The sequence below is a fragment of the Ylistrum balloti genome, unplaced genomic scaffold, assembly GCF_031769215.1.
Source record: "Ylistrum balloti isolate Yb309-2 unplaced genomic scaffold, AGI_CSIRO_Ybal_v1 Utg372246, whole genome shotgun sequence".
In the NCBI taxonomy this organism is placed as follows: Eukaryota; Metazoa; Mollusca; class Bivalvia; order Pectinida; family Pectinidae; genus Ylistrum; species Ylistrum balloti.
Genome location: NW_026783048.1, coordinates 90001 through 117565, shown reverse-complemented (window position 1 = coordinate 117565; position 27565 = coordinate 90001). Strand labels below are relative to the sequence as shown.

General features: G+C 36.3%; 2 protein-coding genes across 2 annotated transcripts; one reads left to right on the top strand and one right to left on the bottom strand.

The window, feature by feature from the left end:
• Positions 1-15334: 15334 nt before the first annotated feature.
• LOC132564387 (uncharacterized) lies at positions 15335-15988 on the bottom strand. Its single transcript, XM_060229039.1, has one exon. It carries the CDS (start codon positions 15986-15988, stop codon positions 15335-15337), a length of 654 nt encoding a protein of 217 aa, XP_060085022.1.
• Positions 15987-17867, top strand: LOC132564386 (uncharacterized). The gene is made up of 3 exons (XM_060229038.1): positions 15987-16647; positions 17107-17253; positions 17776-17867. The coding sequence occupies exons 1-3, from the start codon at positions 15987-15989 to the stop codon at positions 17865-17867; spliced, it is 900 nt and encodes a 299-aa protein (XP_060085021.1).
• Positions 17868-27565: the final 9698 nt, after the last annotated feature.

The window sequence follows — 27565 nt, the reverse complement described above, 5'->3', positions numbered from 1 at the left end:
GATAACGCGGACCATATTGCGTGGAGCAAAGCACCCTTTGATCATCTAATTTCATATCAACTAGCCCTTGCAAATAAGCTGCGTAATATTCATGAATATGACATGTCGACACAGTTAGGTATCAACGCATTATATGAACAGTTGACCCTATGCATGGCAGTAGCAGCACATTGGACACGCAAACTAGAAAGTGCTCTTAATACAGCCCTAAGGTACCGACAAGTGTGGTCTATGAAAACAGACCCCGTGGCTACAATATGATTTATATATGAACTATAAAAACGCAAAGAACGTCTTTCCGAACCCGCATAGAGAAACCCACGATAGATATCTGGATCAAGTTAATAGTGAGCTAGACGAGGCAGCGGGTGTGGATGCTAGATTATTCTGGAAAATTGTGTGGAAGCGCAAAGCCAAAACACCCGATGCCTGTACGGAACTAGTCTTCGAGGGAACACTCGCTCGTGACCCCCAAAGCATAGTCGAAAAGTTCGCGGATTTTTACGAAAAGTTATATGCAGATAATATGATTATTGATGACTGTAATTTGCAATTAGTAATAAAAGAAGATCTTGATAGCATGTTCACTTTTGAGGAAATCGTATCAGTCATAGGGCAGATGAATCTTGGAAAAGCTCCTTGAGCGGATATGATATCAAACGAACACGTTCGCTTTGGAGGTAAAGCCCTTATCGGAGTTATCCAAAAACTAATGAACTCCATCCGAACCACAGGATGTATTTCAAAAACGTGGAAACGAGGAATCATTATTCCAATTCATAAAGGAGGTCTTAAGAAAAAGAATGATCCGAACAACTATAGACCGATATCCTTACTACCGGTACTCTACAAACTCATGGAAAGAGTGATTTGTAAACGCGTATCGCGCTGGCTTCATGACTCCCATGTGGAATTCGCTTCTCATCAACAACAAAGTTTTCAGAAAGGTTCAAGCTGTATAACTACACCTTTCAATCTTCGTGAATGTATATGTGAAAATATAGAACAGAATAGCAAAGTCTATGTGGCATTCTTAGATTCATATAAGGCCTTTGACACGATTCAACACAACAGTATGTTCAACAAACTTTACAAGATTGGAGTCACTGGAAACTTATACAGAATATTGCGCAACTCATATCAGGGCATATCCAGCGCGGTAGTTCATAATTGTGAACAATCTCGTTGGTTCCAGATCCAGAGGTCAGTTAGGCAAGGTGTAATCATTTCCACGCTTCTATAATTGCTATATATTAACGATATGCTCATTGGAATGGAGACTACTAATGTTGGGGCGAAAGTCCAATCCATTGAAAGTGGTAGTCCATGCTTAGCTGATGACATTGCCCTTGTTACTACTAGCCCTAGGGCCATACACACTCTGCTAGACGTCGCATAAAGGTAATGGAATGGAAATTTCAGTTTAACGCATCGCAATGTAACATACTTACTTTTCGAAGCACATGTAGAAATTTCAATTGGATGATTAACAGCAACCCACTTCATATAGTCGATAAGGAGGTACACTTAGGAGTACTTCTCTCTTCCAACCTTGACAACGCTCGTAAGAAAAGCCGTAACATGTTGCACTCAATCACGCGCATGGGAACCGACTGTGCTTACACGAAACCACTTACTCTTGTTAGCATCTACAAGAAAGTTATAATTCCGTCGATGTTATACGGATGCGAATTATGGAATAACTTAACTAAGCGCGATATCCGAAAGTTAGAGACGTTTCAGCATTATGCAGTAAAACTTATGCTTAATCGACTGAAATCCACTCGATCGGATATGTGCGAAAGAATAGTTGGACTTCACAGGATTCAGTGCGAAATCGAGAAAAGAAAACTGTGCTCTTTACGTTGTATTATTGCTTGTGCAGCAAACAGCATTCCAAAAAGAATTTTCATTCATAGAATTCTCAGATATACAGATGGACCGATATCAAAGCAAATGGGGTATATCCCTGATATTCAGGCATTATTAACCAAATATGAATTATTAGAATGGTTACAGCGTTATATCCAATGTGCAGAATTCCCATCAAAGACTCACTGGAAACTTTTAGTAAAAGGAGCTATTGAAATACGCGACGATCCCTTATAGACCGAGAGAATGAACAGTGATGATGATTTCGTTCGATTTAGATCTGTACACTTTACCTAAAATGAGCCGTATGTCATGCTCAAAACATCGGATATCGACAAAAGAACAGTTCTATTTATTTGCAAAATGTTAACGTGTGTACCTGTAGAACAGCGCAATATATGTAAGCTGTGTACAAAACCGTTTCATGACATCCAGCACATTTATTTTTTCACTAAACTAGTTGATTATTATGGTGTACAGCCAGTGGTATATTGGTTAACTGGTTTACTGGTTTACTGGTTTATAGGTTAACTGATTTACTGGTTTACTGGTTTATCGGTTAACTGGTTTATTGGTTAACTGGTTTATTGGTTAACTGGTTTACTGGTTTACTGGTTTACTGGTTTATTGGTTTACTGGTTTACTGGTTTACTGATTTACTGGTTTACTGGTTTATCGGTTAACTGGTTTACTGGTTTATTGGTTTACTGGTTTATTGGTTAACTGGTTTACTGGTTTATTGGTTAACTGGTTTACTGGTTTATTGGTTTACTGGTTTATTGGTTAACTGGTTTACTGATTTACTGGTTTACTGATTTACTGGTTTACTGGTTTACTGACTTACTGGTTTACTGACTTACTGATTTCCTGATTTACTGGTTTACTGGTTTATTGGTTTACTGATTGGTTTACTGATTTACTGGTTTACTGGTTTATTGGTTAACTGATTTACTGATTTATTGGTTTACTGGTTGACTTGGTTAATAATTTTCTGGTTTACTGACTTACTGGTTTACTGATTTACTGGTTAACTGGTTTACTGATTTACTGGTTAACTGGTTTACTGGTTTACTTATGAACTGGTTAATTTGTTAACTAGTTTACTGATGAACTGGTTAACTGATTTACTGGTTTAGTCGTTTACTTGATTAATAATTTACTTGTTTACTGTATTACTTTGTTCATTTTTTACTAGTTTTTTGTTTACTTGTTTATCGGGCTACTTGCAAATACTTCCACCCTTTTTTTAGTTATCGGTATTGTATAATGTATACATTAGTTATCTACCAAGGGAAAAAAACTCACATAATTTGAAATAAATTACAAAAGTAAACGACTATTATTGATGGTTTTTGTTTGACCGTTGTGGTATTCATCAAGGTGTGGTTGTAACAGAACCAGAATCCTGATATTAATACAGTTTTATATTCTTGTTCAGTGTGTCCTTTTGCATTAACGTTGCTGTATATTTTGCTATTGTGAGAAATATTTGCATTTTAATCTATTTATAGGTCAGATTGTGTTTTCATTGTCATGGAAAAGAAGAATCAGCATCTTCCGAAAGCACAAGGAAGCTGTTGTTGGCATCAGGGTCTTTTCTGAGGAAAAAACATTCAAAACCGGCAACTCGGGGGATAACTCTCGCTAAAATGCAATGGAATAAAGTGAAGTCTCTGATTGATAGTGTGAATCATTCAGTGTTACTGCTGTCGAAAGTCGAATGTTTTCGAGGTAATACAAACGGTGTCTTCTCACTTAGCCAACATTTGGATTTTTGGGGTATACAGATAAGGTATTTTGTTGGCCAGGTGAGACTAGGTGTGAAAGGTAGAACAATAGGAGATAAGTACAGGTAAGGCTATAGAACAGCCGCAATGATGTTCGGGTTCGCATGCTGACAGAGCTGGGTGACATTGCTGCGCCATCCCTCAACATGATTTGTTGTCCGTGGGCCATCGTGTCATAGTGGTTCCACAAAGCTAGTGGCCGGGCACGGTTTCTGTACACATCTCCAATCAACTCTATCATTACATCTGGTCCTGACGGAAAACTTGTAGCCTGCATGAAGAAGATAGTATCCACCCCTTCCATTTTCTATGAAATTGATGTTTACCTGTGCATTAGCCATCATTGAATATGAACGATTTGAAAATATAAAGATTAGCGCAAGACCTTTGATAAGTTTTAATTCCAACCCACCCAAGCCAAGAAGAAATGGTAACACTCATCCAAGCTTTGATGTTCTTCTGCCATCACAGCCATGTTTTAATTAATATGAGTTACAACAACACTAGTATATTAGGTAAACATTTATGGTACACAATTACCTTTATTTCACAAACGGACTATCAAATGATAAAACAACAGTTATGCAATTAATGTTAACAATATCTAATTGTATTGAACAATTCTATAAATTATGTAAGTGATTAACAGAAGACACAACAACATCTAATAGGAGATTGTATATTTTAGAATTACTGGTAGCACGGAATAGATTTTTTTTTTTTTTTTTTTTTTTGCGTTTTCAGTTCTAAATCTGTCATTTTGAAAAAAAAATATTGATTAAAACACTTGTAAATACGTTTCTTATTGATATCACAATTTAAACTCTTGAGATTAAGATTTTAGAATATATTACATAATGCATGTAGATTTTAGTACATATGTATTATATAATTACCGCAAACATTTAAGACTTAAATATGATTTCGTACATGAATTGATTTAAATCTTTATAAATCATATTCAATTTGTCATTTCTGATATTTTCTGTCAAGGAAAGTAGGAACAGACTATAGCTGAAAATCACTCAGGTGTAAAATTTGATATGTTGGCCAGGTAATATAGGTAAATTTCAGAATGTTGGGTAAGTGAGAATGAACCATTGAATTTTTTTCTTCTAAATCAATGAAAGCTTTCAGTCGTTTGTATGGTTCATTCTCACTTAGCCAAGTCTATTTCATTTATAGTCGAACTTCATTATCTCGCACCACTCAAGACCCCGTTTAATTCGAAGCATTGGATTAATGCGTCTGGTATTCATACAATTTAAACAGGTTGAATGGCATCCAATAAATATACTGCGCTGGTTTCAAATTATTCATAAATAAACAAACTGATCTACAACTGGGATACATACCGGTGATCGAAAAAGTGTTTGGTTATTTGTGTTCTTCGATTTGGGCTGTGTATTACAAGATAAACCTGGAAGAAGTACCATGGTGAGGATTAAGATGATGATACGCAAAAATGGATAACACATTTTTTTCAACTTATTTTATTTTGACAAACCAGAAAAAATTTATCGTGTCTTCGAAGAAAAGATTTACTTTATGTGTCAAATTACACGTTATGCTTCGTTTCAATTTTTTCCGGGTTAAAAAAATCAATAACATCTACAACGATCGTGTTAATCCGATATATATAATTTTATACAAAAATGTACATATTCTTTGTATAAGAATGTACACAAAACACAAATATAGATAAGATTCAGCAGTGCTTAACCCTCTAGGACTCGTCAGTGATGCTTAAGGACCGGAATGTTAAACCTAGGAGGTGACCGAAGAAAATCCAAAGTGATCAAGCATCATATGATCTCTATTGGCATTTCCAGAAATTGTATTCCTTGCTAGTTAATGGTTCTATTCACTTGTGACTTTTGTACAATATACTTCTTTAAATTCATTTTTATGTATTAGATAAGGTTAGAAGTAAATTGATTTTTAAATTCCAACTTTCAAAGTTTAGGAATTATAATGCCTTACAATTCTAGTATTGATCAATTATTTGATTTGTATTTGTTTCATGTTTGGCTCATTTAATTATTTTTAATGGAAATTATATATGTACTATTATGCTGTGAATTCGGATCTTTTTCAAATATCAAAACACCAGTGTACTGCTTTAAGAATAGATTCAGCTTGATAAACGTTCATTTTAATAGCTGGAAATACAATGTTTTATTCGCGATAACGAACCTATATTTATAAATGTACATCATACCCTACTACCCACGTCACGCATATATTCATTTATAAACGTTCAAAATTGTTCTAAAGTGAAAAAAATAACTGTGTATACAGTGAAATGTTTACATCATGATACATTTCAGAGATAAATAAAGCTTTTAAAACTAAAAAAATATAATGCAGTTTAGCTCATGGTTTGGATCCATTTTATCCAACTTTAAACTGTTTTTTAAGATGCCAATAACAGACGTTGGATACAGTGGTCATTTAGTCTTCGGGGTTTCCCGTAACACGTAAGACACTTTTAAATTAATTCGAATAATTGTGCTGTTAGAAATATACACAAATACTTGATATTGTATCACTGAAGACTTTCCAATAACTTGATATTATTTAAACAGCTGAATTTTTCAAAAGTTTGCGTAAAACGATATCTAGCTAATCAATACAGTAGAATATTATTATTTAATGGGAATTTCAAGTGACCACTCACCAACAAAAAATTCTTACTCTTCCGCGCGTAACATTATTCTGTTGCCTAAGGATGCTGCGTTATGATATGTAACATAAATAAAAAACACGTTAGGAAATATTCTATTCCATCAAACGGTATGAAGAGGGACATGTTTGATGCTTGTTATCCCTAATGCAGTATAAATCTGGACGTGTTTGATGCTTGTTATCCCTAATGCGGTATAAAGCTGGACCTATTTGATGCTTGTCATCCCTAATGCGGTAAAAGCTACACGTGATTGATGCGTGTTATCTCTAATGCGGTATAAAGCTGGACGTGTTTGATGCTTGCTATCCCTAAAACGGTATGAAGCTGGACGTGTTTGATGTTCGTTATACCTAAAACGATATAAAGCTGGACGTGTTTGATGCTTGTTATCCCTAATGCGGTATAAAGCTGGACGAGTTTGATGTTCGTTATCCCTAAAGCGGTATAAAGCTTGACATGTCTGGTGCTTTTTCTCAAAAATGCGTTATAAAGCAGGACGTGTTTGATGATCGTTATCCCGAATGCGGTATAAACCTGGACGTGTTTGATGTTCGTTATCCCTAAATCGGTATAAATCTGGACTAGATTGATGGTTGTTATCACGAATGCGGTATTAAGCTGCACGTGTTTGATGCTTGCGATCCTAATGCGGTATAAAGCTGAACGAGTTTTATGTTAGTTATCCCTAATGCGGTATAAAGCTGGACGAGTTTGATGTTCGTTATCCCTAATGCGGTATACGGCTGGACGTGTTTGATGTTCGTTATCCCTAATGTGGTATACAACAGGATGAGTTTTATGTTCGTTATCCCTAATGCAGTATAAAGCTGGACGTGTTTAATACTGATTATCCCTAATGCGGTATAAAGCTGGGCGTGTTTGATGCTTGTTATCCCTAATGCGGTATAAAGCTGGGCGTGTTTGATGCTTGTTATCCCTAATGCGGTATAAAGCTGAACGTGTTTGATGCTTGTTATCCCTAATGCGGTATAAAGCTGGACGTGTTTGATGTTCGTTATCCCTAATGCGGTATAAATCTGGATAAAGTGTTTGTTGTTCGTTATCCCTAATGCGGTATAAAGCTGAACAAGTTTGCTGTTAGTTATCCCTAATGCAGTATAAAGCTGGACGTGTTTAATACTGATTATCCCTAATGCGGTATCAAGCTACACGTGTTAGATGCGTGTGATCCCTAATGCGGTATAAAGCTTGACGTGTTTGATGTTCGTTATCCCTAAAACGGTTCAAAGCTGGACGTGTTTGATATTCGTTATCCGTTAAGCGGTATAAATCTGGACGAGTTTGATGCTTGTTATACCTGATGCGGTATAAAGCTGGACGTGTTTGATGTTCGTTATCCCTAATGCAGTATTAAAATGGACGTGTTTGAAATTCGTTTTACCTAAAGCGGTATAAAGCTAGACGTGTTTGATGTTCGTTATCCCTAAAACGGTTTAAAGCTGGACATGTGTGTTGCTTTTTTCTCAATAATGCGGTATAAAGAAGTACTTGTTTGATGTTCGTTATAGCTAATGCGGTATAAAGCTGCAGAAGTTTGATGCTTGTTATCCCTAATGTGGGATGAAGCTGGACGTGTTTGATGTTCGTTATACCTAATGCTGTATCCAGCTTTACGTGTTTGTTGCTCGTTATCCATAATGTTGTATAAAGCTGGACATGTTTGAAGTTCGTTATCCCTAATGCGGTATAAATCTGGAGGTATTCGAGGCTTGTTATTTCTAATGCGGTATAAAGCTACACGTGATTGATGCGTGTTATCCCTAACGCGGTACAAAGCTGGGCGTGTCTGATGCTTCTTATTTCTAATGCGGTATAAAGCTGGACATGTGTGGTGCTTTTTCTCAAAAATGCAGTATAAAGGATGACGTAATTGATGTTCGTAATCCCTAATGCGGTATAAAGGTGGACGTGTTTGATGTTCGTTATTTCTAATGCGGTATGAAGCTGCATGTGTTTGATGTTTGTTATCCCTAATGTGGTTTAAAGCTGGATGTGTTTGTTGTTCGTTATCCTTAATGTGGTATAAAGCTGGATGTGTTTGATGTTCGTTATCCCTAATGCGGTATAAAGGTGGACGTGTTTGATGTTCGTTATTTCTAATGCGGTATGAAGCTGCATGTGTTTGATGTTTGTTATCCCTAATGCGGTATAAAGCTGAACGTGTTTGATGCTTGTTATCCCTAATGCGGTATAAAGCTGGACTTGTTTGATGTTCGTTATCCTAATGCGGTATACGACTGGACGTGTTTGATGTTCGTTATCCCTAATGCGGTATACAACTGGATGAGTTTTATGTTCGTTATCCCTAATGCGGTATACGGCTGGACGTGTTTGATGTTCGTTATCCCTAATGCGGTATAAAGCTGGACGTGTTTGATGTTCGTTATCCCTAATGCGGTATAAAGCTGGACGTGTTTGATGTTCGTTATCCCTAATGCGGTATAAAGCTGGACGTGTCTGATGTTCGTTATCCCTAATGCGGTATAAAGCTGGACGTGTTTTATGTTCGTTATTTCTAATGCGGTATCAAGCTACACGTGTTAGATGCGTATGATCCCTAATGCGGTATAAAGCTGGACGTGTTTGATGTTCGTTATCCCTAATGCAGTATCAAAATGCACTTGTTTGATATTCGTTATACCTAAAGCGGTATAAAGCTGCACGTGTTTGATGTTCGTTATCCCTAAAACGGTATAAAGCTGGACGTGTTTGATGTTCGTTATCCCTATAACGGTATAAAGCTGCACGCGTTTGATGCTCGTTATCCCTAATGTGGTATAAAGCTAGACGTTTCTGATGTTCGTTATCCCTAATGCGGTTTAAAGCTGGACCTGATTGATTTTCGTTATCCCTAATGGCGTATAAAGCTGAACGTGTTTGGTGTTCGTTATCCCTAATGTGGTATAAAGCTGGATGAGTTTGATTTTCGTTATCCCTAAAGTGGTGTAAGGCTTGACGTTTGTGATGTTCGTTATAAAGCTGGACGTGGTTAATGTTTGTTATCCCTAATGCGGTATAAAGCTGGACTAGTTTGCTTTTCATTATCCATAATACGGTATAAAGCTAGACGAGTATGATGTTCGTTATTTCTAATGCAGTATGAAGCTGCAGGTGTTTGATGGTCGTTATCCCTAATGCGATATAAAGCTGAACGTGTTTGATGTTTGTTATCCCTAATGTGGTATAAAGCTGGACTTGTTTGATGTTCGTTATCCCTAATGTGGTAGAAAGTTTAACGTGTTTGTTGTTCGTTATCCTTAATATGGTATAAAGCTGAATGTGTTTGATGCTTGATATTATTAAAACGATAAAAAGCTGGACGAGTTTGGTATTCGTTATTCCTAATGTGGTATTAAGCTGGACGTGTTTGATGTTCGTTATCCCTAATGCCGTATAAAGCTGGACGTTTTTGATGTTTCTTATCCTTAATGCTGTATAAAGCTGGACGTGTTTGATGTTCGTTATCCCTAAGGCGGTATAAAGCTGGAAGTGTTTGATGTTTGTTATCCCTAATGCGGTATAGAGGTGGACTTGTTTGATTTTCGTTATCCCTAATGTGGTATAAGGCTGAACGTGTTTGATGTTCGTTATCCCTAATGTGGTATAAAGCTGAAGGTGTTTGATGCTTGATATTATTAAAACGATAAAAAGCTGAACGTGTTTGATGTTCGTTATCCCTAATGCGGTATAAACCTGGATGAGTTTGATATTCGTTATTTCTAATGCGGTGTGAAGCTGCACGTGTGTGATGTTCGTTATCCCTAATGCGGTATAAAGCTGGACGTGTTTGATGTTCGTTATCCCTAATGCGGTATAAAGCTGGACGTTTTTGGTGTTCGTTATCCCTAATGCGGTATAAAGCTGCACGTGTTTGATGTTCGTTATCCCTAAAACGGTATAAAGCTGGACGTGTTTGGTGTTCGTTATCCCTAATGTGGTATAAAGCTGGATGAGTTTGATTTTCGTTATCCCTAAAGTGGTGTAAGGCTTGACGTTTGTGATGTTCGTTATCCCTAATTGCCATATAAAGCTAGACGTGTTTGATGTTTGTTATCCCTAATGTCGTATAAAACTGGACGTGTTTGATATTCGCTAGCCCTAAGGCAGTATAAAGCTGGACGTGGTTAATGTTTGTTATCCCTAATGCGGTATAAAGCTGCTGTTTGATTTTCGTTATCGTGTTACGTGTTATGAATGCGGTATAAAGCTGTGTTTGATGTTCGTTATCCCTAATGCGGTATAAAGCTTGACGTGTTTGATGTTCGTTATCCCTAATGCGGTTTAAAGCTGGACCTGATTGATTTTCGTTATCCCTAATGGCGTATAAAGCTGAACGTGTTTGGTGTTCGTTATCCCTAATGTGGTATAAAGCTGCTTTGATGTTCGTTATCCCTAATGCGGTATAAAGCTGTTTCGTTATGTTGGACGTTATCCCGTTATCCCTAATGCGGTATAAAGCTGGACGTGTTTGCTGGACGTTTTTGATGTTTCTTATCCTTAATGCTGTATAAAGCTGGACGTGTTTGATGTTCGTTATCCCTAAGACGGTATAAAGCTGGAAGTGTTTGATGTTTGTTATCCCTAATGCCGTATAAAGCTGGACGTGTTTGATGTTCGTTATCCCTAAGGCGGTATAAATCTGGAGGTGTTTGAGGTATAAAGCTGGACGTGTTTGATGTTCGTTATCCCTAATGCGGTACAAAGCTGGACGTGATTGATTTTTGTTATCCCTAATGCGGTATGAAGTTGGGCGTATCTGATGTTCGTTATCCCCAATGCGGTATAAAGCTGGACGTGTTTGATGTTCTTATCCCTAATGCGACGTGTTTGATGTTCGTTGTTGGACGTTTGATGTTCCCTAAGGCAGTATAAAGCTGGACGTGGTTAATGTTTGTTATCCCTAATGCGGTATACGACTGGACGTGTTTGATGTTCGTTATCCCTAATGCGGTATACAACTGGATGAGTTTTATGTTCGTTATCCCTAATGCGGTATAAAGCTGGACGTGTTTGATGTTCGTTATCCCTAATGCGGTATACAACTGGATGAGTTTTATGTTCGTTATCCCTAATGCGGTATAAAGCTCGACGTGTTTGATGTTCGTTATTTCTAATGCGGTATACGGCTGGACGTGTTGGATGTTCGTTATCCCTAATGCGGTATAAAGCTGGACGAGTTTGATGTTAGTTATCTCTAATGCGGAATAAAGCTGAACGTGTTTGATGCTTGCGAACCCTATTGCGGAATAAAGCTGGAAGTGTTTGATTCTTGTTATCGCTCAAACGATATAAATCTGGACGAGTTTGAAATTCGTTATCCCTAATGCGGTATAAGGCTTGACGTGTTTGATGTTCGTTATTCCTAATGCGGTATAAAGCTGGACGTGTTTGATGTTAGTTATCCCTAATGCGGTATAAAGCTGGACGTGTTTGATGTTCGTTATCCTAATGCGGTATACGGCTGGACGTGTTGGATGTTCGTTACCCCTAATGCGGTATAAGGCTGGACGATTTTAATGTTCGTTATTTCTAATGCGGTATAAAGCTACACGTGTTAGATGCGTGTGATCCCTAATGCAGTATTAAGCTGGACGTGTTTGATGTTCGTTATCCCTAAAGGGGTTAAAAGCTGGACGTGTTTGATATTCGTTATCCGTTAAGCGGTATAAAGCTGGACGTGTTTGATGTTCGTTATCCCTATAACGGTATAAAGCTGCACGCGTTTGATGCTCGTTATCCCTAATGTGGTATAAAGCTAGACGTTTCTGATGTTCGTTATTCCTAATGTGGTATTAAGCTGGACGTGTTTGATGTTCGTTATCCCTAATGCCGTATAAATCTGGACGTTTTTTTATGTTTGTTATCCTTAATGCCGTATAAAGCTGGACGTGTTTGATGTTCGTTATTCCTAAAGCGGTATAAAGCTGGACGTGTTTGATGTTTGTTATCCTTAATGCGGTATAAAGCTGGACGTGTTTGATGTTCGTTATCCAAAAGACGGTATAGAGCTGGAAGACTTGGAAGATCGATAACCCTAGTGCAATATAATGCTGGACGTGTGTGATGTTCGTTATCCCCAATGCGGTATAAAGCTGGACTTGTTTGATGTTCGTTATCCTAATGCGGTATACGACTGCATGTGTTTGATATTTGTTATCACTAATGTGGTTTAAAGCTGGACGTGTTTGTTGTTCGTTATCCCTAATGCGGTATAAAGCTGAACAAGTTTGCTGTTAGTTATCCCTAATGCGGTATAAAGGTGGACGAGTTTGATGTTCATTATCCATAATACGGTGTAAAGGTGGACGAGTTTGATGATCGTTATTCCTAATACGGTATGAAGCTAATCATGTTTGATGTTCGTTATCCCTAATGCGGTATAAAGGTGGACGTGTTTGATGTTCGTTATCCCTAATGTGGTATAAAGCTGGACGTGTTTGATGTTCGTTATCCCTAATGTGGTATAAAGCTGAATATCTTTGATGCTTGTTATCCCTAATGGGGTATAAAGCTGAATGTGTTTGATGCTTGATATTATTAAAACGATAAAAAGCTGGACGAGTTTGGTATTCGTTATTCCTAATGTTTGATGTTCGTTATCCCTAATGCCGTATAAAGCTGGACGTGTTTGATGTTCGTTATTCCTAAAGCGGTATAAAGCTGGACGTGTTTGATGTTTGTTATCCTTAATGCGGTATAGAGCTGGACTAGTTTGATTTTCGTTATCCCTAATGTTGTATAAGGCTGAACGTGTTTGATGTTCGTTATCCCTAATGCGGTATGTTCGTTAAATGCTATAAAGCTGGACGTGTTTGTTGTTCGTTATCCCTAATGCGGTATAAAGCTGAACAAGTTTGCTGTTAGTTATCCCTAATGCGGTATAAAGCTGGACGAGTTTGATGTTAGTTATCCCTAATGCGGTTTGATGTAAAGGTGGTATAAAGCGTGTTGGATGTTCGTTATCCCTAATGCGGTATAAAGCTGGACGTGTTTGATGTTCGTTATTTCTAATACGGTATACGGCTGGATGTGTTGGATGTTCGTTATCCCTAATGCGGTATAAAGCTGGACGTGTTTGATGTTCGTTATCCCGGTAAAAGCTGCGGTATCCCTAAGCTGGACGTGTTTGATGTTCGTTATCCCTAATGCGGTATAAAGCTGGACGTGTTTGATGTTCGTTATTTCTAATGCGGTATACGGCTGGATGTGTTGGATGTTCGTTATCCCTAATGCGGTATAAAGCTGGACGTGTTTGATGTTCGTTATCCCTATAACGGTATAAAGCTGCACGCGTTTGATGCTCGTTATCCCTAATGTGGTAGAAATCTAGACGTTTCTGATGTTCGTTATCCCTAATGCGGTTTAAAGCTGGACCTGATTGATTTTCGTTATCCCTAATGGCGTATAAAGCTGAACGTGTTTGATGTTCGTTATCCCTAATAACGGAATACAAGCTGCATGAGTTTTATGCTCGTTATCCCTAATGTGGTAGAAAGTTTAACGTGTTTGATGTTCGTTATCCCTAAAACGGTATAATGCTGGACGTGTTTGATGTTCGTTATCCCTAATGCGGTTTAAAGCTGGACTAGTTTGATTTTCGTTATCCCTAATGCAGTATAAAGCTGGACGTGTTTGATGCTTGTTATCCCTAAAGCGGTTTATCTGGCTGGATCTTGTGTTTTATGTTTAGTTATCCCTAATGCGGTATAAAGCTGGACGAGTTTGATGTTAGTTATCCCTAATGTTTTATAAAGTTTGACGTGTTTGATGCTTATTATCCCTAATGCGGTATAAAGCTGGATGTGTTTGATCCCTAATGCGTTATAAAGGTGGACGTGTTTGATGTTCGTTATCCTAATGCGGTATACGACTGGACGTGTTTGATGTTCGTTATCCCTAATGCGGTATACAACTGGATGAGTTTTATGTTCGTTATCCCTAATGCGGTATAAAGCTGGACGTGTTTGATGTTCTTTATCCCTAATGCCGTAGAAAGCTGGAATTGTTTGATGTTCGTTATCCCTAAAGTGGTATCAAGCTGGACGAGTTTGATGTTCGTTATCCCTAATGCGGTATAAAGCTTGACGAGTTTGATGTTCGTTATCCCTAATGCGGTACAAAGCTGGACGTGATTGATTTTTGTTATCCCTAATGCGGTATAAGCGTGAAATTATTGGTATTTTTCTCGTCGCTTTAGTCTAACTGCATTCAAGTCTTCATTTGTAGTGAAATTTGATCTTTAATTCAGTGTCTTTGGTGAAACCCCATAACTCGATATTACTTTTAGTAAGAAAAAAAACCTATAAACTATACAATAGTTTGTTAATAATTTTAAAATGCCAATAGCGAAACAATTTGATGGTTTCTTTCATTTTGAATTATTCTGTCTGTACCAAACTTACATTGCCAGTATCCTTTGAGAAAGGAAGTACACCATTCATCAATAAATTGCATTTATTTAAGGTTCAACAGTAAGTGTCATGGTATAGTATAGATAAACGATCAATTTTGATTTTCACAGGCCAATTTTCTCGTTTATTAAAGGTGCAAAAGACGCAAACGCGTTGTTGATATATTGAGAACATGAACCTCTTTAGTCGCCATTCTAACGTATGTCTAATTGATCATGTGGTTTTCCTCGTTATTTTACTGCAGTTCAATATCAATGGTCCACACTATAATACAATCTTAATACTTAACAAATCAGCTTTAACACTGTCAGAAATAACTAATATAGGTAACATCTGATCGCTTATAGCGGGGATGTCCTTGTTTGCATTCATATGAACAATACGTTCAAAATGTTTACATCCTTTCAATGAAAATAGAAAGAAAGCATTGGAATTTATGTTTTAAATGTATAATTTGATAATCGAGCCTTTAACAAAATGTAGTTTGATCACATTGCCCGAGAAATCAGAATATACTGAGGTTTATGGCGATATTCTTGTTCACAGGATTTGTTTCACAAAGTATCCACCTCGTGGCCATTAGAAAATTCTTTCATTCTTGACAAAAACCCGTTACTTTTGGGTTGTTGATGAGTGTTTTGAGGCAGAAGTATTCCTATGCCAGGAAGATTCATCAGTTTGGACACCAGACTAAAGTCCATGGGGTTTTCATTTACGTCTCCTTTCTCCTTCTCTTCTTCCTCATCTCCTCCGTCCGTTTCATCGTTTACATCGTTTTTACGAATGCTACGATATGGTTTCGTGGAATTCTTAGAGGAACATTTTCTATTTCGTGACCGGTAATTAGGTCTGGATCCTGGGGGGCCAGGGTATGGAGGATGCAAGCCTTTACGACCAGGATTAGGGTTGTAATCAGGATATTTCGTTGGGTAAGGATCTTTCGTTGGGTATGGACCTACAGTAGGATAAGGCCCAGGACGTGGATATGGACCTGGGGGTCTAGGAGGCAATGGTGGTCTTGGTGGCACAGGTGGTGGGTTTGGGGGAGCGGGTGGTGCTGGAGGTACAATTGGTGGGGAAGGTATATAACCAGGGTAAACAGGTCCCTTGTAAGTAGTGGAGGTGGAGGCGAAGACCTGACTAGCAAAGAACACGGTTGTAGTGGTTATGCCTGTATTACAATCGGGATCAGGATTTGCAGTTGTCATGGTTGACGGCGTTGTAGTTGTAGTTGAAGGTGTTGTTGTTGTTGTTGTAGTTGAGGGTGTTGTGGTTGTAGTTGAGGGTGTTGTGGTTGTAGTTGAGGATGATGTAGTTGTAGTTGAAGGTGTTGTAGTTGAAGTTGATGGTGTTGTTGTAGTTGAGGGTGTTGTGGTTGTAGTTGATGGTGTTGTTGTTGTAGTTGAAGGTGTCGTTGTTGTAGTTGAAGGTGTTGTGGTTGTAGTTGATGGTGTTGTTGTTGTAGTTGAAGGTGTCGTTGTTGTAGTTGAAGGTGTTGTGGTTGTACTTGATGGTGTTGTTGTTGTAGTTGAAGGTGTCGTTGTTGTAGTTGAGGGTGTTGTGGTTGTAGTTGAGGGTGTCGTTGTTGTAGTAGAGGGTGTTGTGGTTGTAGTTGAGGGTGTTGTGGTTGTAGTTGAGGGTGTCGTTGTTGTAGTAGAGGGTGTTGTTGTTGTAGTTGAGGGTGTCGTAGTTGTAGTTGAGGGAGTGGTAGTTGTAGTTGAAGGTGTTGTGGTTGTAGTTGAAGGTGTTGTGGTTGTAGTTGAGGGAGTAGGAGTTGTAGTTGATGGTGTTGTTGTAGTTGAGGGTGTTGTTGTTGTAGTTGAAGGTGTCGTTGTTGTAGTTGAGGGTGTTGTGGTTGTAGTTGAAGGTGTTGTTGTTGTAGTTGAAGGTGTTGTGGTTGTAGTTGAGGGTGTTGTGGTTGTTGTTGAAGGTGTTGTTGTTGTAGTTGGGGGTGTTGTTGTTGTAGTTGAGGGTGTCGTTGTTGTAGTAGAGGGTGTTGTGGTTGTAGTTGAGGGTGTCGTAGTTGTAGTTGAGGGAGTGGTAGTTGTAGTTGAAGGTGTTGTGGTTGTAGTTGAAGGTGTTGTGGTTGTAGTTGAGGGTGTTGTGGTTGTTGTTGAAGGTGTTGTGGTTGTAGTTGAGGGTGTTGTTGTTGTAGTGGAGGGAGTGGGAGTTGTAGTTGAGGGTGTTGTTGTAGTTGAGGGTGTTGTAGTTGTAGTTGAGGGTGTCGTTGTTGTAGTAGAGGTTGTTGTGGTTGTAGTTGAAGGTGTTGTTGTTGTAGTTGAAGGTGTTGTGGTTGTAGTTGAGGGTGTTGTGGTTGTTGTTGAAGGTGTTGTTGTTGTAGTTGAGGGTGTTGTGGTTGTAGTTGAGGGTGTCGTTGTTGTAGTAGAGGGTGTTGTGGTTGTAGTTGAGGGTGTCGTAGTTGTAGTTGAAGGAGTGGTAGTTGTAGTTGAAGGTGTTGTGGTTGTAGTTGAAGGTGTTGTGGTTGTAGTTGAGGGAGTTGTTGTTGTAGTTGAGGGTGTCGTTGTTGTAGTAGAGGGTGTTGTGGTTGTATTTGATGGTGTCGTAGTTGTAGTTGAGGGTGTTATTGTTGTAGTTGAGGGTGTTGTGGTCGTAGTTGAAGGTGTTGTTGTTGTAGTTGAAGGTGTTGTGGTTGTAGTTGAGGGTGTTGTGGTTGTTGTTGAAGGTGTTGTGGTTGTAGTTGAGGGTGTTGTTGTAGTGGAGGGTGTTGTGGTTGTTGTTGAAGGTGTTGTTGTTGTAGTTGAGGGTGTTGTTGTTGTAGTTGAGGGTGTTGTGGTTGTTGTTGAAGGTGTTGTGGTTGTAGTTGAAGGTGTTGTGGTTGTTGTTGAAGGTGTTGTGGTTGTAGTTGAGGGTGTTGTTGTTGTAGTGGAGGGTGTTGTGGTTGTTGTTGAAGGTGTTGTTGTTGTAGTTGAGGGTGTTGTGGTTGTTGTTGAAGGTGTTGTTGTTGTAGTTGAGGGTGTTGTGGTTGTTGTTGAAGGTGTTGTGGTTGTAGTTGTAGTTGGGGATGTTGTCGTTACAACGTCGCATACCCCTTCAAAGCAATACTTAAGAGAAAAAGAAATACAATAGCTTGATGTCATAATGTAAAGAACACTTCGAGTTATCAAGATACATTTTATGAAAGAATTATTTTTTGCTATCATTGAAATTATGCTCGTTGTCATCTTATATACAACCAAAAGCAAGTAACTGAATGAATTCCGCCATGGTTATTAAAACCGATGCAATGCGAAATGACGAACGCCTACTGCTTATATCATATGATTTGTCTGAATATAGCAGAAATACAAATATTTCATATAGAACACAAACTATATATCATATGTAACATACATAACTCAATGTCAATGATGGACAGTGATATACACTCAAACATCTTTATGTAGAACACTCATAATTCAATATCAATGTTGGACAGAAATATACACTCAAACTTCTTGATGTACAAAACCTATAACTCGATATCAATGTTGGACAGTAATTTGCACACAAACGTCTTTATGTAGAACAATCATAACTTGATATCAATGTTGGATAGTGGTATACAAACGAACGTCTATATACAAAACATCCATCACTCGACATATATGTTGGACAGTGATATACACTCAAACTTCTATATATATAGAACACCCATAACTCGATATTAATGTTTGATAGTGATATATAATCAAACACTCTTTATATAGGTCACCGATAACTCGGTATCAGTGTTGGACAGTGATATACACTCAAACATTTTTATATAGAACACCCATAACTCGATATTGATAGTGTACATTTATATACACCCCAACTTCTTTATGTAGAACTCCCATAACTCGATGTCAATGTTGGACAGTAATATACACTCAACTTTCTTAAATGTAGAACACTCATAACTCGATATCAATGTTGGACACTGATATACTGATATAACATGAAGAAGGTTGATTGTAAATCACTGTTCAACATTGATGTCGAGTTATGAATGTTATAACTCGACATCAATGTTGAACAGTGATATACAATCAAACTTCTTTATATAGAACACCAATAAATCGATATTAATGTTGAACAGTGATATACAATCAAACTTCTTCTTATAGAACACCCATAATTTTATATAGATGGTGTACATTTATATACATACCAACTTCTTTATGTAGAACATCCATAACACGATATCAATGTTGGACAGTTATATACACTCAAACCTCTTTAGGTAGAATACTCATAACTCAATATCAATGTTTGACAGAAATATACTCTCAAACCTCTTTATGTAGAATACTCATAACTCAGTATCAATGTTGGGCAAAATATAAACTCAAACTTCTTTATGTAGAACACTCATTACTCGAAATAAATGTTGGTCAATGATATAAAATCAAATTTCTTCATGTAGAACACCCATATTTAGATATCAATGTTAAACAGCGACATACACTCAAACTTCTTGATGTAAAACATTCATCACTCGATATCAATGTTTGAGAATAATTTGCACACAAACTTCTTTATGTAGAACACTATTAAATCGATATCAATGTTAGATAGTGATATACAATCAAACTTCTTTATATAGATTACCGATAACTCGATATCAGTCTTGTAAAGTGATATACACTCAAAGTTCTATATATAGAACACCCACAACTCGATATCAATGTTGGACAGTTATTTACACTCAAACTTCTTAATGTATAACATTCATAACTCGACATCAATGTTGAACAGTAATTTACACTCAAACTTTCAAATGTATAAGACTTATAACTCGATATCAATGGTGTACATTTATATACACTCCAACTTCTTTATATAGAGCGTTCAGAAATCGATATCAATGTTGGACAGTAATATACACTCAAAACTCCCTATGTAAAACATTCATAACTCGATATCAATGTTGAGCAGTGATTTACACTCCAACTTCTTTATGTAGAACACTCATAACTCGATATCAGTGTTGGACATTTATATACACTCAAAACTCCCTATGTAAAACATTCATAACTCGATATCAATGTTGATCAGTGATTTACACTCAAATTTCTTTATGTAGAACACTCATAACTCGATATCAGTGTTGAACAGTGATTTACACTCAAACTTCTTTATGTAGAACACTCATAGCTCGACATCAATGTTGGACAGAAAGATACACTCAAACGTCTTGATGTAGAACATTCATAGCTCGATATCAGTGTTGGACAGTGATATACACTCAAACATCTTTATACAAAACGCCCTTAACTCGCTATCAATGTTGGACATTTATATACTCTCAAACTTCTTTATGTAGAACACTTTTATCTTAATATAAATATTGGACAGTGATATACACTCAAACTTCTTTCTTTAGAACACCCATAACTCGATATCAATGAAGAGTAATTTACACTCGAACTTCTTTATAAGAACACTCATAACTCGATATTCATGTTTCACTACTGCCCTAACCTGATTTAGTTTCTCAGTTATCTATACTCTGAGTACTTTTTAGTATTTTTTACTGAAGTTTTACACGGGCCTTTCCAATACTTGACTAACCATTGCAGTTCTTCATAAATCTTAAAACCCGGAACGCTTTTGTATTTGTATATCGTAAATGTCTGGTAAATGTCCACACAGATGTCTTTAATGGAGTGTATTTTAAGGGGAAATCACGTTTACAATGTACGATGTTGTGAAAGATAAAGTGTGTCAAGTTCGTGGAATTGTTTGGCAGTTTCTGATCGAATTGATCGCAAATAAATTATACTTACAGCTGCAGGGGATCCCACAGAATTACACATGCTTCCTTCAAGAGCATAGATAACCTGGTCACACGTGCCGGTGCTTGGATTAGTGCAATCCAGTCCTTCATAACATACCGCCTCGTTCTGGGTCTGTATTATAGAGTGAATCAAGTATTTTCTTTGGTTTAAATAACCAACTCGTAACTTAAATTTTGGCTAAAGCAACTCTCGACGACAGCTACGAAGTGTTCATTGTATTATCAAAGTATACACTGCATCATACTCGCCTGTTTCGTAATATTCAAATCTCCTATCTTATATATATCTGAAATATATAAAGCCGAACCTCGTTATCTCGAATAATTCGAAGACCAAGTTGAATTCAAAGCATTTCGTTGGTCTGTTCCTACTTTTATACAAACCACTATAACTCACTTAATAGAACCCTCGGTTATATCGACAGAAAACCACAAAGACGTGTTATTTACTCAAATACGTCGTCATCAGTGAGCTAACGAAAGGACATACACATGTCATACTGGGGGCATACAATGTCCGATTACCAAGCTCTATGTCAGATGTTGATCTGGTGAGGTAATAACACTTACACCACAGAACGTGGACCCAGATCCAAACGCTAACTGGCACTGATCATTCGCACTCGTGGTCATTCCGAGGCCTCCTTGTGCTTGGTAGCTGTCATAGACGTCTTCTGAAAAGTTCCGATCCTCCAGACAGGCAACATAGCTGGACATTAGACAAGACAGAAAGGCTGAATTAGGACATAATGAACGTAATGATTATTGTCAACAAAACAAACATAAACAATCTAAACACCTCATGTACAATTTAGATAAGAAGAAAATACTTACATGTGAACAGAATCCAAACCCAAATCCAATCAAACTAGAGCAAAATATGAAGAAAGGTAAGATTTACAGAGACTCCTGAAAAAGGATATGGATAATAAGACCAGGTGTTCCGGATAATTAAGCTTCTTCTGCTTCATTAACGACACCCGCCATTTGAATGAATGCAAGTAAATACACGCCCACACACGTGAACAAGGTAAACGCCAACTGAACTAACATGTCCAGCTTTCTATTGCCCAGAATCATGAAAAGATGGTGAACATTAGAAAGAAATGTGAACACCACAGTTTTCGGAACTGTGAACAACCTGAAGTACATCGGAATTAAGAACACGTAATGAACATTTGAATTTAGAACACAGCAATAGGCTTTTAAACTGAAAACAACAAAGTGACCATAAAATTGGTGAAGATCGTAGAGCCGTTATGGAAGTTGTGAACAATGCCGTGAACATCTGAATTGTTAACAACATAATGAACAAAGAAATTATGAACGCATGATGAACATTAGAATTATGAACACGTGATGAACATCAGAATTAAGAACACGTGATGGATATCGGAATTATGAACACGTGATGAACATTTGAATTATGAACGCGTAATGGACATTGTAACTATGAACGTTTGATGAACACTGGAATTATGAACATGTGATGAACAATGGAATTAAGAACACGTAATGAACATTGGAATTATGAACTGGTGATGAATATTGGAATTATGAACACGTGATGAACATTGGAATGAAGAACACGTGATGAACATCGGAATTATGAACTGGTGATGAATATTGAAATTATGAGCACGTGATGAACATCGGAATTATGAACTGGTGATGAATATTGGAATTATGAACACGTGATGAACATTGGAATGAAGAACACTTGATGGACATCGGAATTATGAACTGGTGATGAATATTGGAATTATGAGCACGTGATGAACATTTGAATTATGAACACGTGATGAACATCGGAATTATGAACTGGTGATGAATATTGGAATTATGAACACGTGATGAACATTTGAATTAAGAACACGTGATGAACATCGGAATTAAGAACACGTAATGAACATTTGAATTATGAACACGTGATGAACATTGGAATTATGAACTGGTGATGAACATCGGAATCAAGAACACGTGATGAACATTGGAATTAAGAACACGTGATGAACATCGTAATGAGCAATGAAGATTGTGAACAACTTTACGGACATAGAAATTGTGAACAACGTACTTAACATTGTAATTAAGAACACGTGATGAACATTGTAACTATGAACACCTGATGTACATTGTAACTATGAACACCTGATGAACATTGGAATTACGAACACGTGATGAACTTCAGAATTATGAACACGTGATGAACATTGTAACTATGAACACCTGATGAACATTGGAATGATAAACTTATGCCCTTATTTTTAAACTTATCATACAGATGAAAATATGAGGTTATTTCTTTCTCATCTTGATTTCGAATTTTATCCGATCCCTTTGTGTTTATCTCCGTGAGGTTTGCCGTAACCTGCATGCCGCGTTCTTCTTCATTAAATAATGACACGGTTCATAAAATACTAATACACTTAGCATTCTTCTGAAATGTCAAATAAATATTACAAACGTTATCGAAATATTGGACTGAGTTTTGACTTCCCTGTCGATCTTCTTTTTTCCCTATATCGCAGTGTAAGTTTTAAAACTCCAGAAGTAGGACAAAATAGCTGAATGATGCTCTTCCATTCATTATTCAATATATAAGTATATAAACAATACGACTATTCGAACAGCGGTTAACTTTTGATTCTTAATAGTATTATATCATACGCTGCATCTTCTTGGATGGTCTGTTGAATTTGATCTAAGGCACATTGTGACCATCGCCATGGGTTTACAGCTTTAGCGCTCGTCATTGAGGCCCGGTCCCATTTAAAGGAAGAAGCAAATTGGTCTGCGTCATCACACGTACTAAGTCTATCACCTTCGCCTCCAACACTGAAAAAAATATTCCACGTCAAATGCATCTCTTTAACTTGAAATCCACACATAATTTTATTTAATCTATAAATGTAATACTACGATTTCAAATGAGAATAAATCTTGAGAACAGTGAAACTTCTGAATGTTGTGAATATGGTGGTTAACCCTATTTAGATACGTCTTCTGATACCTTTATCCTTAGATATACATGTGTTTGATATCAACGTCCTTAGATACATTTGTCCTTAGATACATTTGTCCTGATATACATTTGTCCTTAGATACATTTGTCCTTATATACAAATATCTTTAGATACAGATGTCCTTAGATACATTTGTCCTTTGATACAAATGTCATTAGATGCATTTGTCCTTAGATACAAATGTCCTTAGATGCATTTGTCCTTATATACATATGTCCTTAGATACATTTGTCCTTAGATACAAATGTCCTTGGATGCATTTGTCCTTATATACATATGTCCTTATATACACATGTCCTTAAATATCCATATCCTTAGAAATCTCTTTTTTTCAATAAAACGTATCGATACCAAATACTTCTGTAAAATGCTTTACCCGTTATAACAACACTTACTGCAAAGCGAAAAAGTGGGCAGTGTTATATCCGACTCCCCCGTCTCTGGTCATTGTTATACTGACTCGAGCAGCTGGTAATGTTCGACACATCAAGTCCCGCTTAAATATGGCCCCTAGATAGAGAAAGCATTGGCACAGTCTGGTGTGAGTTAACCGCATACATATCTTGATTACCACCAAATAAACAGAGCGTGCACGAAAAGGAATGACGTGTATCATGATCTATCTCATCAACATAATCACAAAAACCCGATACATACCGCTGTAGAGCCTGGAAAGTTAAGATATTTGACAGAATATTTATTACATATATACAATTATTTGATCTTTTCTTTTAATATCAGTAAAAATGATAACAACTCTCAAATAACTTACTGTGGCGATAATTAGCGATGTTAACATCGTTACCTAAATCTACTGATTTTCTCTATTTCTAGTTGAACATAAAATTTTATACAAAATCTACACCTTTTTGTGGTCTTATAATCATACTGTTCATGAAACCTACAAGACGATTGTACCAATTAAATAAACCTGTAGCATACAGAAGACAGATACAAGCGGCCCAATGCCCTTAACGTTCATCTGGTAAAAAAACTATATATGAAAGATGCCAAAAACGTCTAAATTGCTCAGCCTTTCTGAAGCTTACAAAGAAGACCTTGTTCTTGATGAAAATACATCTTCCGCAAACTTGAAATTGTGTTCCTTATACATGCTAAAACACAAATATCAAGACTCCGGACACATTGCCCATTGAAAGAAGAAATTAAGGTCCCATGTCTATATGTAACAAAATGTCTTAAAATTACTTACGTTCACTGAAGTATTTAACTTTTCCTAACTCTCTGACCAAAAAAATAAATTAAAAAAAAAAAAAAAACAACTTAACGTTCACTGATAATATACTTTTTCCGAACTGTCTGACCCGAAGAAAATTAAAAAAAAAAACAATTTAATGTTCACTGATTATATAACTTTTCCGAACTCTCTGACCCGAAGAAAATAAAAAAAAAACTTAACGTTCACTGATTATATGATTTTTCCGAACTCTCTGACCCGAAAATAATAATAAAAAAAAAAAAACAAACAAATTAACGTTCCATGATTATAAACTTTTTCCGAACTCTCTGACCCGAAGAAAATAAAAACACTACTTAACGTTCACTGATTATATACTTTTTCCGAACTTTCTGACCCTAAGAAAATAAAACAACAACTTAACGTTCACTGATTATATACTTTTTCCGAACTCTCAGACCCAAAGAAAAAAAAAACAACTTAACGTTCACTGATTATATACTTTTTTCGAAATCTCTGACCCAACAACAAAATAATAAAAAAAAACTCAACTGAATGTTCGCTGATGATATACTTTTTCCGAACTCTCTGACCCGAAGAAAATGAAAAAAACCAACTGAACATTCACTGTTTATATACTTTTTCCGAACTCTCTGACCCAAATTTAAAAAAAAAAAAACCAACTTAACATTCACTGATTATATACTTTATCCGAAATCTCTGACCCAAAAAAATTAAAAAAAAAAAAAAAAAAAAACTTAACGTTCACTAATTATATACATTTTTCGAACTCTCTGACCCGAAGAAAATAAAAAAACCAAATTAACGTTCACTGATCATATACTTTTTTCCGAACTCTCTGACCCGAAGAAAATAAAAAAAAAACAACTTAACGTTCACTGATTATATACCTTTTTCTCTGAAAAAAAAAAAAAAAACAACTTAAAAAAAAAAAACTCTTCACTGATTATATACCCAACAACAAAATAATAAAAAAAAACTCAACTGAATGTTCGCTGATGATATACTTTTTCCGAACTCTCTGACCCGAAGAAAATAAAAAAACCAACTGAACATTCACTGTTTATATACTTTTTTCGAAATCTCTGACCCAACAACAAAATAATAAAAAAAAACACAACTGAATGTTCGCTGATGATATACTTTTTCCGAACTCTCTGACCCGAAGAAAATAAAAAAAAAAAAAAACTTAACGTTCACTAATTATATACATTTTTCGAACTCTCTGACCCGAAGAAAATAAAAAAACCAAATTAACGTTCACTGATCATTTACTTTTTTCCGAACTCTCTGACCCGAAGAAAATAAAAAACCAACTTAACGTTCACTGATTATATACCTTTTCCGAACTATCTTACCCAAAAAAATTAAAAAAAAAAAAAAAAAACTTAACGTTCACTAATTATATACATTTTTCGAACTCTCTGACCCGAAGAAAATAAAAAAACCAAATTAACGTTCACTGATCATATACTTTTTCCGAACTCTCAGACCCAAAGAAAAAAAAACAACTTAACGTTCACTGATTATACACTTTTTTTCGAAATCTCTGACCCAACAAAAAAATAAAAAAAAAAAAAAAAAAAACACAACTGAACGTTCGCTGATGATATACTTTTTCCGAACTCTCTGACCCGAAGAAAATAAAAAAAAAACAACTTAACGTTCACTAATTATATACTTTTTCCGAACTCTCTGACCCGAAGAAAATAAAAAAAAAACAACTTAACGTTCACTGATTATATACTTTTTCCGAACTCTCTGACCAGAAGAAAATAAAAAAAAAACAACTTAACGTTCACTGATTATATACTTTTTCCGAACTCTCTGACCCGAAGAAAATAAAAAAAAAACAACTTAACGTTCACTAATTATATACTTTTTCCGAACTCTCTGACCCGAAGAAAATAAAAAAAAACAACTTAACGTTCACTGATTATATACTTTTTCCGAACTCTCTGACCCGAAGAAAATAAAAAAAACAACTTAACGCTCACTAATTACATACTTTTTCCGAACTCTCTGACCCGAAGAAAATAAAAAAAAACAACTTAACGTTCACTGATTATATACTTTTTCCGAACTCTCTGACCCGAAGAAAATAAAAAAAAACAACTTAACGTTCACTAATTACACACTTTTTCCGAACTCTCTGACCCGAAGAAAATAAAAAAAACAACTTAAATTTCACTGATTATATACTTTTTCCGAACTCTCTGACCCAAATTTAAAAAAAAAAAAAACCAACTTAACATTCACTGATTATATACTTTATCCGAAATATCTTACCCAAAAAAATAAAAAAAAAAAAAAACTTAACGTTCACTAATTACATACTTTTTCCGAACTCTCTGACCCGAAGAAAATAATAAAAAACAATTAACGTTCACTGATCATATACTTTTTTCCGAACTCTCTGACCCGAAGAAAATAAAAAACCAACTTAACGTTCACTGATTATATACCTTTTCCGAACTATCTTACCCAAAAAAATTAAAAAAAAAAAACTTAACGTTCACTAATTATATACATTTTTCGAACTCTCTGACCCGAAGAAAATAAAAAAACCAAATTAACGTTCACTGATCATATACTTTTTCCGAACTCTCAGACCCAAAGAAAAAAAAAACAACTTAACGTTCACTGATTATATACTTTTTTTCGAAATCTCTGACCCAACAAAAAATAAAAAAAAAAAAAAAAACACAACTGAACGTTCGCTGATGATATACTTTTTCCGAACTCTCTGACCCAACAAAAA

Excerpts from the sequence above, each read along its gene's own strand:
- LOC132564387 (XM_060229039.1), bottom strand. The coding sequence starts at position 15,988 with ATGACAACTGCAAATCCTGATCCCGATTGTAATACAGGCATAACCACT.
- LOC132564386 (XM_060229038.1), top strand. The coding sequence starts at position 15,987 with ATGGTTGACGGCGTTGTAGTTGTAGTTGAAGGTGTTGTTGTTGTTGTT. Across the intron at positions 16,648-17,106 it reads TGTTGTGGTTGTAGTTGAAG|GTGTTGTTGTTGTAGTTGAG; the intron begins GTGTTGTTGTTG and ends TTGTTGTTGAAG. Across the intron at positions 17,254-17,775 it reads TGTTGTGGTTGTAGTTGAAG|GTGTTGTGGTTGTAGTTGTA; the intron begins GTGTTGTGGTTG and ends TTGTTGTTGAAG.